At 38.0% G+C, this 15,272-nt stretch overlaps 1 protein-coding gene across 3 annotated transcripts in view; it reads left to right on the top strand.

Annotated features, from left to right (window-relative positions):
- The window catches only part of PSEN1 (presenilin 1), an 80,042-nt gene that overhangs the window by 46,094 nt on the left and 18,676 nt on the right, over positions 1–15,272 (top strand). For all 3 annotated transcript variants that reach the window (XM_024737781.1, XM_024737782.1, XM_024737780.1), the window contains 2 exons: positions 3,460–3,680; positions 8,234–8,332. In XM_024737781.1, coding sequence (XP_024593549.1) covers positions 3,460–3,680; positions 8,234–8,332 — 320 coding nt within the window. The remainder of the gene's footprint in view (positions 1–3,459; positions 3,681–8,233; positions 8,333–15,272) is intronic.

Below are 15,272 nucleotides of genomic sequence, written 5' to 3'. Positions count from 1 at the left end.
AGGGCTTAAAAAGAAGACTTAAACAAACGGAAAATTATACCAGGTTACATAGAAAGAATATCATCATAAAGATGTCAGTTCTCTCTTAAGTTTATTTTAAATTTTAATATAAGCCCAATAAAAATACAAATAAGATTTATTTTTAATCTGGACAAGATAATTTTAAAATTTATTTGAAAAAATAAATAAGTGAAGGTACCCCCAAGAATCGTAAAAAAGAAGAAAACTGAGGGATACTACTCCTACCTGATACAAAATTATAAAACTAGAGACTTCCCTGGTGGCACAGTGGTTAAGAATCTGCCTGCCAATGCAGGGGACATGGGTTCAAGCCCTGGTCCGGGAAGATCCCACATGCCGTGGAGCAACTAAGCCCATGCGCCTAGAGCCCGTGCTCTGCAACAAGAGAAGCCACCGCAATGCCCGTGCACTGCAACGAAGTACAAATGGAAAATTATACCAGGTTACATAGAAAGAATATCATCATAAAGATGTCAGTTCTCTCTTAAGTTTATTTTAAATTTTAATATAAGCCCAATAAAAATACAAATAAGATTTATTTTTAATCTGGACAAGATAATTTTAAAATTTATTTGAAAAAATAAATAAGTGAAGGTACCCCCAAGAATCGTAAAAAAGAAGAAAACTGAGGGATACTACTCCTACCTGATACAAAATTATAAAACTAGAGACTTCCCTGGTGGCACAGTGGTTAAGAATCTGCCTGCCAATGCAGGGGACATGGGTTCAAGCCCTGGTCCGGGAAGATCCCACATGCCGTGGAGCAACTAAGCCCATGCGCCTAGAGCCCGTGCTCTGCAACAAGAGAAGCCACCGCAATGCCCGTGCACTGCAACGAAGAGTGGCCCCCGCTCGCCACAACTAGAGAAAGCCCATGCGCAGCAACGAAGAGCCAACACAACCAAAAATAAATAAATAACTTAAAACAAAAAAAATTATAAAACTATAATAATTAAAAGTGACACCTGCACTATAAACAGATAATCAGTAGAAAAGATTAGAAGGACTTAAAAAAATGCTCAAATATATAAAGGAATTTAATTTATGATAAAGGTAGTATAGAAACAGTAGGCTGTAAATGGATTATTTAGTAATTGGTGTTGAGATAATTGGGTAGTCATCCAGAGGAAAATTTTGAATTTCTTCTTTATATCTATACCAGGATAAATTCCAGTGGATTAAAAATTTAAATATGAAAGTAAAACCGTAAAAGGACTAGAGAAAACCCATGGGGATGGGGAATTTAAGTATATATATATATATATATATTTAATTATGTAACTTAAAAGGTCCTTCCTTAAATCTAATGTTTTATATATAAATAGATTAGAAGGACTTAAAAAAATGCTCAAATATATAAAGGAATTTAATTTATGATAAAGGTAGTATAGAAACAGTAGGCTGTAAATGGATTATTTAGTAATTGGTGTTGAGATAATTGGGTAGTCATCCAGAGGAAAATTTTGAATTTCTTCTTTATATCTATACCAGGATAAATTCCAGTGGATTAAAAATTTAAATATGAAAGTAAAACCGTAAAAGGACTAGAGAAAACCCATGGGGATGGGGAATTTAAGTATATATATATATATATATATTTAATTATGTAACTTAAAAGGTCCTTCCTTAAATCTAATGTTTTATATATAAATATATACACATATATATATATACACACACACACATTCACACAAAACCTAAAAATCAAGCCAACCAACCACACCATGAAAAAAATCAGAAGATGAATGACCAACTGCTAAGTGTGTTTTCAACTCATTTTATAGACAAAGGCTAATTTACTTTATATATAAACCTCTACATGGCAATAAGATCAACAACAACCTAACAGAAAAAAAATGGGCGAAGGATATGAAAAAATAGTCAACAGAAAGAGAAAGACAAGTTACTTTTAAATATATGAAAATATGCACACCCTCCTTATAAAATTAATGCTAATTAAAGCTGTACATTAGGTTAACAAGGATTAAATAGTTTAATAAATGTTCTAATTTGGCAAGGTTGCAGGAAAATAAACATGCACACATTGGTGTAAAACTTTGATTAAGAGCAGTTCAGCATATCCATTAAAGTTTTATATGAATATGTCCTGAACCTAGTAATCTGTAGGGATAATCATTGCAGCATTGTTTCTGATAGCAAAAGAATGGAATCAGTCTAAGTATCCATCAATAGAAAACTGGTTAAATAAATTATGGTACATCCATACAATAAAGCCATTGAAAAGAATGAGGTACTCTAGTATACTACTGTGGAAAGTTCTCCAGGAATATCATTAAGAGAAAAAACCCTGGTTTAGAACAATGTGTATGCTATCATTTGTATCCGGTAAAGAAGTATATTTATGATATGTATGGACACTCTCTGGAAGGATGCATATGAAGTTAATAATAGTGCTTTCCTTTGGAGAGAGAGACAAGGTTTGGGGGGAAACTTTTCACAGTATATGTTGGGAATTTTGCATTTTAGGCATGTATTACCTAGCTAAAGATAACAGTAGTTTGGAGTTTTGGGGGTTTTTTGTTTTGAGTGCTGGGATATCTGAAATGCTTAATACAAATAGCTACATCATCCAGAAATTTCAACATTTATTTTGAAATTTCAAAATGGAAAGATCACCTTTCTGGATAGTCTCCAGAAACCAAAGTTTGTGCTTAAATAAACGAGCACTTTCTTTCTCCTCAGTTACCCATCTTCTATATTTGTATCTCTTTATTTTAAGATGGAATTCCCCCTCCCAAAATTAAAATACTGTTTTCTTCATTATAAAAATTCATTCATTCATTCATTGTGAAAAAAAAAAAAAAGAAAGGAAGAAAAGTTTTAAAAATTCCAGACTCCCATCATCTAAAGATAAGTCCTGCATCTTTTCAGGAACTACTACATCGATCTCTTGCTCTCTCTTCTCACACATTATTTCATGTAAATGAGATGATATTTTTTTTTCCGGCAACAATATATCATGCCTATATCCCATGTTTGTGTGCATGTGTATAAAACATATATATATTTAATGGCTGCACTAAATTTTATGAAAATAACACCTTATGTCCTAAGCTCTAAAATTTATTTTGCATGTTTAATTTTTTCCAATTTCAGATACTTCAAACAAGCATTTCCCAAAGTATAGAATAGCATTTTAGGTGTTATATGGCCTTTTATTAAAATTTTTGTACTTATTTTTACAACTGTGGCCTGTGATACTGGTTTCCCATTTATATGACTGATACAGAGTTTTCTATTAAAATAAGCTCAACTTGAGGAAAAAAGTGCATTAATTTAAAGAAAGATATGGTAAAAGTGTGAAGCTGGGATGTGAATATCTAATGAGTATCTGTGTTAGAACCATAGTTCTAAAAAATGTTTTGATGAAACTTATTGTATGCAAATCTTTTTAGATATCTGTTTAATTTTTTTCAGGGAAGTGTTTAAAACCTATAATGTCGCCATGGACTACATTACAGTTGCACTCCTGATCTGGAATTTTGGTGTGGTGGGAATGATTGCCATTCACTGGAAAGGTCCACTGAGACTCCAGCAGGCATATCTCATTATGATCAGTGCCCTCATGGCCCTGGTATTTATCAAGTACCTCCCAGAATGGACCGCGTGGCTCATCTTGGCTGTGATTTCAGTATATGGTAAAACCCAAGACTGACATTTTGTTCATCACAGAAATACCTCCTGGTGTGTTTTCCTTCCTCTTCTAGTTATCTTGACTTAGGGAAAATGACAACAGTAATGTCCCATAGCTTTTCAGTAAATAATCAGTTAACTCTACTATCTTTTTCATATAAAGATTTCAAATTTTTTGAGGTTAAGTTCTTTAAAAATGTTTTATTAATCCCCCCAGTTTAACTCAGTGATGAGTTAGTGGAAGGATCCATAGACTGCTGGTCCTAAGACTTAGATTCAAATCCCATCGCTACCACTGATGGCCTTCATGACTTTATGACCTTCATGACTTTATGAAGGTGATTTGGGCCCTTCGAGCTTCAGTTTCCTCATTTGGAAAATGGGAATAATGCTTCTCAGAATATTTGTCGGAAAGCACTAGCAGAGTGCTTGACACACATAAAATGCTCAACTAATTTTTAATATAAAAATTAAGTTAACTACTTTTTATAAGGCAACTTGGGTAGAATTACTCTTTTAAAGGTAAAACTTATTTGGGCAGTGTGAGCTTCATATTTATTAGCAACCCATGTGACATGGGTCCTGAAAAGTCGGAATATACCTTAGCCATGAATAACCAAGATGTGAACTCTGCAACTCTCACTTTGCATAAAAGCCAAAAAGAGATCCGTTTTCAGAGGTCAATTTGTGGTCTCTGTATGATAACTGCAGTGTTCTTTCATCCCTATTCAAATGCTTATTAAAATGTCAGGTGACCTGTAGTAGAAAACCTCATCATTCCCCCTTGATTGATGAATAAAACGTCTGTGGAAATAGAATTCGATTGGCTCTGTTCTCATATTTGAGCAGTCAGTCACAGAACTGTAAAAGTCATATACTCTTTGTGACGGACTTTTCATAGTGGCCTTAGGTTGTATAGTATTTGATGGTTTGCAAAGTACTCATCTTTTCATTGCACAGCTGCGATCAAGAATGCCAGTTCTGCGCTCCATCCAGGCAGCAGCTGGTTAATACTTTGCAGTCAGAGATATTATCAATATGTTCTTCTGTTCCATGCCTTTTTCAACAGCCACAGTTTGCTTTCTCCTTCAAAGGGACACATTATATCTTTACCTAGTGACTCAGGTACTTTAGCAGCCCTACTACTGTTGCACAAAATCTTTGCAGGCTGGATCTTAACCACATCCACCTTTGTCCAGGAGCACAGATACAACATTACACTGATGATATCATCCTCTGAATAAATTCACTGGACCTACTTGGTGAGGATATACAGATATTCACAATAGAGTTCAAAAGGGAGGTGGCATTTCTCTGTACATAGTACAAGGCTCTGCCACCCCAGTTAAATTCCTGAAAGTTACTTGGTAAGCTGAGGGCTTCTGCATCTCTGGCACTGTCAAGAAATAGCAGCTGACCCTCTCGGCGCCCATGATGTTAAAACAAGCCCACTATGTTTTAGGCCCTTTGGAGATCTGGAGGCAATATACTCTTCATTTACAAATTTTACTTAAGCCTTTTTATACTGTTACAAATTGGCCCACCTTGAATGGGGACCTCCTACAACATAAGGTTCTAGAACTGTCCAAATTATAATACAGTAGTTACTTCCGTTAGTGTCCCTTCTCCCGCTTTAGAGGCTTTAGCAACGTCTTCTCATACCTCCTGAAATATCTGGATCACTCACTATGATCATCAGTTGCCCACGGATCTCTGGTGTGAGGAACCACACTTTTCAGTCCCATGCTGTACACGTTTAGAATGGCCATTTCTGACTACATTCCAAGCTCTCCTGGAAACAGGTTTTCACAGGCCCTGAACCTGTGAAGCTCCAAATCCATCTGCTCCTTATCTCCATATCATGGAGGCAGCATTCTACAAGCTCAGCACAGCCACCAGGGCCTCCTTGCTAAGACAGAAATGTTAGCCATATGATAGAGCTGAGTCTGGGCCCCCTGGACTATCTCACCCATAGGAGAGGGTGGACTCTTCTTTCCTCAGTCCCTTGCCAGTTGACAAGGTGCTAGAGGAGGTCACCCCTCTCTTGGACCCCTGGCTACCACGGGAGCCCTTTGGGATCAAATCAGTGAACAAACAGCAGTGGGAGTTTGTACACTTTATGGACAGCATCAAAACTACATGTGGGGCTTCCCTGGTGGCGCAGTGGTTGAGAATCCGCCTGCGATGCAGGGGACGTGGGTTCGTGCCCCGGTCTGGGAGGATCCCACATGCTGCAGAGCAGCTGGGCCGGTGAGCTATGGCCGCTGAGCCTGCGCGTCTGGAGCCTGTGCTCTGCAACGGGAGAGGCCACAACAGTGAGAGGCCTGCATACTGCCTTAATCTGGCCAACAGTTGGCTCCATCTGTGCATTTTTACAGACCCTTGGAACATTGCAAGTGGTCTAGCCACCTGATTCTGCCAGTGGTAGCAACAGCAATTACTTATCCAAGTTTTCCCTCTTTAGGAAAAATAACTGAGAATCTCTTGCCTCACAGATACCAAAAATAGAAATCAAAGTTATACATGTCTCAGTACGTATTAAACCCACAATACAGGCCTCCTCACTTTATCCACTTTGGAGTTCCAGATATTGTTATAGTGACTATTTCACTTCTAAATATACAATGCTGGGCTCTTGAACAAGGTGTGCAATGGAACTTTCACCACCATACAGTCTCACACTACAGGCCTCACGAGGGCACCATTATGACATACTAGAGCAAGTTAAAACTTGATTAAATGAAACATCAGGGTTGAATCATAATAGAGTCTGATTCCATTTTTGATATTAAAAAAGAAATGCCAGTTCTGGAGACAGACTGCCTGGGTTCAAATCCAGACTCTTCTACTCCTATCATTTATTGGGTATGTGGCCACAGACACATTGCTCAACCCCCGAGTCTTAGTGATTATGAAGATTAAATTAAACAATATGTACAGTACACACGTATAACGGTATCTATCAGTAAATATTAGCTGTTTCTTTAAAATGTATAATCCTGTGAAGTAAGCAAGGCAGTTATTCTTGTTTTACTGCTAAGAACCTGAAGTGTGTAGAGGTAAAGTATTTGCCCAAGCTTAACACCATTTGATCTAGAATATGAGTCCTAAGTCCCATATTCTTTCTACTACATTACACTGTTTCTCCCATCAACCCTCTGTTTCTTCCATACATATGCAAATTATCTCCACAGACCTTTTGAGTTCCTTTAAAATAAAAGACTTTTGTGCCCAATATTTAGAGTAATGATTCTTAACTCCATTTCCATAAGATCTGAAGATGTCACAAAGATTGTTCTAAGAATTTCAAAACAAAATTAATTTTAATTCACTTTAATTGCTCTAAAAAATAAGGGTTTATCATTTAGCAATTCTATAAGGAGTAGTGTGTCATAAAACCAAGATAGTTACAGGACATCGCAGGTTGAAACAGGTTAGAAATCTCATTATTTCAGAGAACGGCAAATTTCCCTTTTCTCATCCCAAACAAATCAAAATGGAAGCAGTGAGAGTAGAGATTTCGTGTGTGTGTGTGTGTGTGTGTGTGTGTGTGTGTGTGTGTGTGTGTGTTTTATTGTAGTAGTAGTAGTAGTAGTAGTAGTGTACAAGAAGACATGACCACTTGCAGGTGTGAGGTTTTTTACTTAAATGCATCTGAACGATAGTAATGTCAACACAAGCTATCGAATCTTCCTTTACAAATTTACCTATATCTGTTTCCCATTATTAAATGTTTGAAATTATTTTCTGTATTTCTATACTCTGAATTTTCACGACATAGCAAATGTAAGAAAAACTGCAGTTATTGGAGACAGATGGTGGTAGAATCAAGAATAATTTATGCATATTGCTTCCTCCTCCGAGTTGCTGTTTTCGTAAAATAGGACACTTTTCAGCACCACGTGTATTCTGAGACCTAAATATTTGTGAAGTGCTTTTGACAGGAGAGCTAAAGAAATGCTAAACTCATGCAGAGGTTTATTAGTTATTTGTTTGAATTTACTGCCCTCTTATTTCAAGTATCCCTAAATAGTACATATACTGTTTTCAAAAAGGGGAGAAGATGAATCTCTTCTACTCTGTTCTTCATATTTTGAAAAGTTAAGTCAAATCCCCTCTATTAAATCCCCTCCTAAAGTAAACCTTCAGTTTGTGGCTCATAGGTATGTTTTGTTTGGAAATGGCTTGTCCTTGTTTCTGCTTTGGAAATTGACAACTGCTCTAGAATAATTCTGTCTTGTCATTATTTCTGCCTCTTCTCTTCAAACTGAGAAGACTTATTCCAAGAACCCAACGATGATACACTGTAAACTAACCAAATAGCAGTCAAACCAAAATGAAGTTTGCACAGGTCTCTGTGTGGTTTTGTGTATTTTGTTTAGATTGTCTCCATCCGCCTCCCCCATCAGCTTACCTGCTGTTTATTTCATATTAATTCAACATCTTTCTGTGTAAAAAAAATTAAACCTTTTCAATTGGTTAATTCCTCCCTCACACACCCATTTACAAGTTTAGCCAATACATTTTTCAGATATCTTTTCTATTTTCCTTTTTCTAGATTTAGTGGCTGTTTTGTGTCCAAAAGGCCCACTTCGTATGCTGGTTGAAACAGCTCAGGAGAGGAATGAAACTCTCTTTCCGGCTCTTATTTACTCTTGTAAGTATTTCAGAATGATGTTAAGTTAGTGAACAGCTTAGAATTTACAGAGATTCAAACACATGTAATTATGATCATTATCGTGGTACTTTTTCTCACCTTAAATGCATAGCATTGATGGAAATGCTGCAGATCTGTTTCCTTGCAAATTATTATCTTCTGCCTGACATTGGTTCAAGAGAGTTTTCAGTATGTGTGGAGATACAAGAAATATTTAGAGATTGAGGAGCCAGTATTCTCATTTAAAATCTTATTAATGAAGAACTGTTGAGTACTTGTTATATACATATATTGTAGGTGGATCTTGCACTAGCATGTTGAAAGAATTGTACTTTTCCTTCAGAATGTGTTTGCCCTTTTTTTGGTTTTAGAGTCATACACTTCCTAATCATTCAGTAACTATTTATTCATCATTGACCTGATCTGCTCCCACAGAGCACTGTGGAGGATATAAAGATGATTAAGAGGGACTTCCCTGGCTGTCCAGTGGTTAAGACTCCATGCTTCCAATGCAGGGGGCCTGGTTGGGGAACTAAGATCCCACCTGCCATGGCATGGCCAAAAACTAAATTAAAAAATATATATATGATTAAGATACTTTGCTTTCCCTCAGAGTGCATTTGCTTACATTTTTGTTTTTCGGCTGTGCTGCACGGCATGTGAGATCTTAGTTCCCCGACCAGGAATCGAACCCAAGCCCTCAGCAGTGAAAACTCAAGAGTCGTAACCACTGGACCGCCAGGGAATTCCCTTGCTTACAATTTAGAAGTGAGATAAGACAAGTATGTAAACAACATTCGAGGCAGGCTGTTATCCGATTATTCAGAAGGAACGCAAAATGCAGAAAGAGCTCAAAACAGGGAAAATCTAAATGGGGAATCAGAGAAAGGCTTCATGGAAGAGACAGCATTTGGATTGAACCTTCAAAGGGTGGGTAGGATTTCAGCAAGCGCAGATGGAAGAGTCGTTTCCAAAAGTGGGCTTGGGGACTTCCCTGATGGCGCAGTGGTTAAGAATCCGCCTGCCAGTGCAGGGGACACGGGTTCGATCCCTGATCCGGGAAGATCCCACATGCCATGGAGCAACTAAGCCCCTGTGCCACAACTACTGAGCCTGCGCGCCACAACTACTGAAGCCCGCACAGCAACAAAGACCCAATGCAGCCAAATAAATTTTTTTTTTAAAAAGTGGGCTTTCACAAAGAATGGCTTGGAGGCATAAGTGTGTGGCATCTTCTTCAAATTTCAAGTGTTCCAGTTGACTAGAACATGGAGTACAAAATAGGGAGAGTACTAGGAGATGGATTTGGAAAGGCACTCAGGGCAAGATCACGGATAGCTTTGAAGGACTGGTTTAGATCTCTGTATTCTATTCATGATCACTTGGGAATCACAGAAGGTTCTTAACAGAAGACTAATGTGATCAGAGCTGTGCCTTTGTAAGCTTGCAGCATTGTGCAAGATGAACGGGAGGGAGAGAGAACGGGAAGCATAACTAAACAGATATTGCCATGATCTAGGTGGAAAGTAATGAGAGTCTGAATTATGGGATAGGTAATGGCAGTCAAGGGAAAGGCCTTGATGAGAGCTTTTGGAGGTAGTTTCAGTCATTCTTAGTGACGAGTGAGAGAAGTTTAAAGCTTAAAGGGAGGATGATAAAGAAGAGGGGTTTTTCTTATTTGAGAAATCTGTGTAGTGTTGCCTGTAGCCCATATCTAATTTTCTTGGCAGGACCTGTGAGCCATCCAGGTAGAAATTTCCGGCGGGAGTTTAGAAATGAAGTACCAGTGCAAAGGAAAAGGTTGATAATAGAGATGCAGAATTGAAGAACATCAGCATGGAGGTGACAGTTGCAGCTGTGGGAGTGGATGAGTGATTCAAATCAAAGAGAAGAGAAGAGGACACCAGGAGTAGATCTTTGTCAACTACTATGTTTAGAGAGTGAGAAATGAAGAGAGAATAGTAAATGGAACATAAGAAAATATCAGAAAATTGGGAAAACCAGCATTTTTCACTTAGCAGTAGCATGACTATTTTTTCATATCAGTACGTGAAATGTCTGCATAGTTTTCTCTTATATAGATAAAATAAGGGGTATCTTTAGTGATCATTTCCCATTACAAACAATGCTTGCAGAGAACATTTATGAGTTTGTGAATATTGTTGTACAGATACATTCATAGAAATGGAATTGCTAAGTCAAAGGATGTGTGCCTTTAAATTTTGATAGATAGTGCCAGATTGCCTCCTCAAAAGGCTATACCAGGGCTTCCCTGGTGGCGCAGTGGTTGGGAGTCCACCTGCCGATGCAGGGGACACGGGTTCATGCCCCGGTCCGGGAGGATCCCACGTGCTACGAAACGGCTGGGCCCATGGGCCGTGGCCGCTGGACCTGCGCGTCCGGAGCCTGTGCTCTGCAATGGGAGAGGCCACAGCAGTGAGAGGCCCGCATACCACAAAAAAAAAAAAAAAGGCTATACCAATTTATATTCCCTTCAGTAGTGTGAAGGTCCTAATTAACTAACACCTTCATTATCACTTGTTTGTGTATGTGTATGGGAAACTAATAGACAACATCTTATTTTAGTTTTCATCTTGGCTTATTGACTAATAACTATTATTAGTTAATAGTAAGTAATAACTGTTAATGATTATTTGGACTTTTTAATGTATTTTTTAGCTGCATGTGTAAATTTCTTGTTTTATGACTGGCTTGGTATTGTATTTTTCCATATTTTTAGAATTAATTTTTAATTATACAAGTAATACATTAATACTTTATCATTGAAAAAATTTTTGAATTACAGATAAAGTTAAATTTCATTGTAACTGTCATCCCCAATCTTAATACTTTACCAAGCAGTTACTTACCAGTATTATCAGTGTGATATATATCCTTGTGGACTTTTGGCCTATTTATCTGTTGAGTTATTGAAAAAGCAGAGTTTCAAGAAGGAGAGAATGTCAGATGCTATAAAGAAGTGAAGGATGATGAGGACTAAGTAAACCATATAGAATTTGGTGCTTTAGACACATTTAGTGACATTTAAGAGAGCAATTTCAGTAGAATGATAGGACCAGAAGCAGTATTCCAAAGGGCGGAAAGTGTGCGTCTGTGTGTGTGTGTCTGTGTGTGTCTGTCTGGGTTTTGCTGGCACTGGCAGTGGAAGTGATACAGTGGACAGAGACTGGGTGATGAAGAAGGAGAGGTAAGTATCACCTACTAGTTCACAGGCAGAGCAGTGGTGACTTGAGAAGAGAACAGGTATGAGGAAAGATGGTTCCAGGAGAGAGAAGGTTGAGGGAAAGGAGCCAGTGGAGAAAGGCTTTGAAGAGACCAGCAAAAAGAAGTAATTACTGGAGCAAAGTAATAAACAAAGCAGGTAGAAATAGCTCTAAGAGTTCAGTAAGAGGAATTAGATGAGAATAGTGAAAGACCCCGAAGGAAGGAGAAGACAGAAAAGCAGAAGATAGTAGAACGTAGAGAGAGGTCAAGTTGGGAGCACGTGTTAGTTCATCTCAGTCTTTCTTGTGAACTTGCTTGAAGTCCCTGTTGTACTCTATATTTTTTAATTGTGGATGTCAAAGTGAAGGGATTGTGAGTTTAAAATTTTTTCTTAGTTTTAGGATTTTACATTTTTCTACTGTTGTATCTATTGTTAGTACCACAATAATGCTGTGTAACAAACCCCCTCACAACTTAATGTCTTAGGGGACTTCCCTGGTGGCGCAGTGGTTAAGAATCCACCTGCTACTGCAGGGGACATGGGTTCGAGCCCTGATCCAGGAAGATCCCACATGCCGTAGAACAGCTAAGCCTGTGTGCCTAGAGCCCATGTTCCACAACAAGAGAAGCCACTGCAGTGAGAAGCTCAAGCACCGCAACGAAGAGTAGCCCCTGCTCGCCACAACTAGAGAAAGCCTGCATGCAGCAAAGAAGACCCAACGCAGCCAAAAATAAATAAATAAATTTATTTTTAAAAAAACAACAACTTAATGCCTTAAAAATAATTATCAGTCACCATCACTCCTGCACCTGCGGGTCAGTTGACTCAGCTGATCAGACTTGGCTGTGGTACCTCTGCTCCACATGTTCCCTGTCCTCCTTGGGCCAGTGGGTTAACTGAAGATGTTCTTGTATCTGGAGAAACAAGAGGGCAGCAGGCCTGTTAAGTATTAGCACACTGTCATCTCTGTCCATGTGCCATTGGTTGAAGCAAGTCACATAGCCGAGTCCTTGGTCAGGAAGAGGAAAACTGCATCCCAATCTCAGCGAGACCATGGCAAGAGTGTGGGTGCAGGAGGGGTGAAGAAAGGATCTTTCAGTCTGCCACAACGTTAAGCATGTATGTTAATTTTATACTCAGAAAAAGAACTTACTGTTTTTTAAAAAATCATTCATATATAATATGAATTTTTAAAAACTCAAGTCTGTATAACAATCAATATTGAGATATTTTTGCAGTAATTCCACACATATGGGAAAATATAAGCATAAAACGTTACCTCCTGTGTAGATGAAATAGGTTCAAGAAAGTATCTGTTCTCATGAAATACTGAATCTTCAGTGAGCATTTCATACATTGAGTTTGACAGGTTTTTTTTCAAGTAGAATATACAAAAAACAGCAATATTAATCAGTTCTTTCCCCCTGAAATGGATATAAACATTAATATGAAAAGTTTTTAAGTCAGTCCTCTCAGTTATTTGTTCTTTAAAAATACAATCCTTTGATGCATTTGTACACTCCCCAGTTAAGAGTATTCAGTTTGCAAAAGGGTCTTACCCTCAGGAAACATGTGAGCATTTTTGTTTGTTTTCTCTATCCCTTGTTTGGACAGGAAGAATGTACACCTACTCTTTGGTAGCTTTTCAGAAAACAAAGATAACAGTTCCTTGAGGTTGACCATTATGTAAAGTTTTTCTCTGATTTCATATCAGTTTGGGAAGTTTTTAGATTGTTAATTTTTAATTCGCATATTTTTCTATTGATCTAAGATGTTTGGTGTTAAGTTGAAAGATTGGAAAGCGGGTTTTTTAGATATTATTTTAGTAATGTTAATTCATTCAGCAAATATATATTCTGCTCATGATAATTTACATCAGGGGTTAGCAAACTACTGCCCATAGCCAAATCTGGCCCGTGGCCCATTTTTGTATAGGCCTGAAAGCTAAGAATGGTTTTTACATCTTTAAAGAGTTAATGAAAAAGAAAAGAACAAAGAAGAATATGTAACAGAGGCCAGATGTTGACCCACAAGCCCCAGTATTTACTCTCCGGCCCTTTACAGAAAAAATTTGCTGACCCTTGATTTCCATGGTTAATATTAAGTGTTAAAAGAGTTTGTAGCTTTATCTTTCTATACTTGCATAAAGAAAGAAAATCAAATAAATACCTGCTGCCTTCATTGCCAAGAAGACTACAGAAATTCTTAAACCCCGGTGGTTGCCCTATTTCCTCTTCATTGGGTTTGGATTTAGTTACAGTGAATCCCCAACCTGGCTAATATTTACTTTGATCAGTTAGTCAGGTTATCATATAATGGAACTTGTCTGACCTCTGAATTACAAAGCTATGGTGAATGAGTAAGTGCAGCTATTACAGGATTTTTATCCTCTTTGGTTATGTATTTCTTTCATAAGCTATTCAAGAAGCCTTAGAGTATTAGGAAAATGGATATGATTGTAAAATCAGTGATGCCAGAGAAACAGAAAATGCCAAGTATCTTGTTTAAAATTGCTTACCATTACTGGATTGGACTCAGGTTGCTGCTGGCTTGGTTTCTGCTGTCACCCTGTATGGCACATGTTTGTATGTATTTTTGTATTATTGTTGCTGTATCTTCCGGATAAATTCCAAAAGTATTATTGCTGGGTCAGGGGGTAAATGTACATGTAGTTTTGTTAGATGTTACCAAATTCCCCGCCATGTTTCATCCTACCTGCAGTATGTAAGAGAAGCACCATTTTAAAGTATTCACATTGCCTCTTAATTAAAATGTGACAAGATGTGTGTGTATATCTAGAGCTATATAGATATATTGATATATATGTATTTTTGTGGAGGGGACATAGAAAAGACAGTTGACTATCCGTTTATGTTTATTGCTTTTAACTTTTTTTTTTTCTTATTCCCTGTATATAACACAGTTTAGCATTATTGAAAATCCCAGAAGTAAGACATAACATGAAGGGAACATATTCGTTGCATCTTTCGAATTACAGTAATTCATCCGATGCTTTGTGAGCCCCAGTTTGTCCTCTAATTTAGTTCCAATAAGTAATTTTCACCAGTGAATTCACACTGTTTTAGGATATTCAACTAGTCGAGCTGTTGTTTCAGTGGAGTCTTGCTGGCCTGAACAATTTTCCTTCTGGTTACTTTTCAGGGATTATAAATAACAATGAGCAGTTGTATTATAGCAGCTACAGTTTGAAAGCTACAGTAAATGTCCAGTTTCAGAATTATTTTTTATCTGCCAAAATCAAAGAGAACCTTTTGTGGTTTTTATTTTTTTAATAAATTTATTTATTTATTTTTGGCCGCATTGGGTCTTCGTTGCTGCGTGAGAGCTTTCTCTAGTTGCAGCGAGCGGGGGCTGCTCTTCACTGCGGTGCGTGGGCTTCTCATTGCAGTGGCTTCTCGTTGCAGAGCAAAGGCTCTAGGTGCGCAGGCTCAGTAGTTGTGGCGCACAGGCTTAGTTGCTCCGCGGCGTGTGGGATCTTTGCGGACCAGGGCTGGAACCCGTGTTCCCTGCATTGGCAGGCAGATTCTAACTACTGCGCCACCAGGGATGTCCCTGTAGTTTTCTCTCTAAAAAAAAAAAAAAATTTTATTTATTTATTTATGGCTGCATTGGGTCTTCCTATTCGTTGCCGTACGCAGGCTTCTCACTGTGGTGGCTTCTCTTGTTGCAGAGCACAGGCTCTAGGCGCACAGG

Source organism: Neophocaena asiaeorientalis, unplaced genomic scaffold, assembly GCF_003031525.2.
Source record: "Neophocaena asiaeorientalis asiaeorientalis breed wild unplaced genomic scaffold, Neophocaena_asiaeorientalis_V1.1 scaffold49, whole genome shotgun sequence".
Taxonomy (NCBI): Eukaryota; Metazoa; Chordata; class Mammalia; order Artiodactyla; family Phocoenidae; genus Neophocaena; species Neophocaena asiaeorientalis.
The sequence above is the reverse complement of the archived record's forward strand: the minus strand, read 5'-3'. Positions and strand labels throughout refer to the sequence as shown.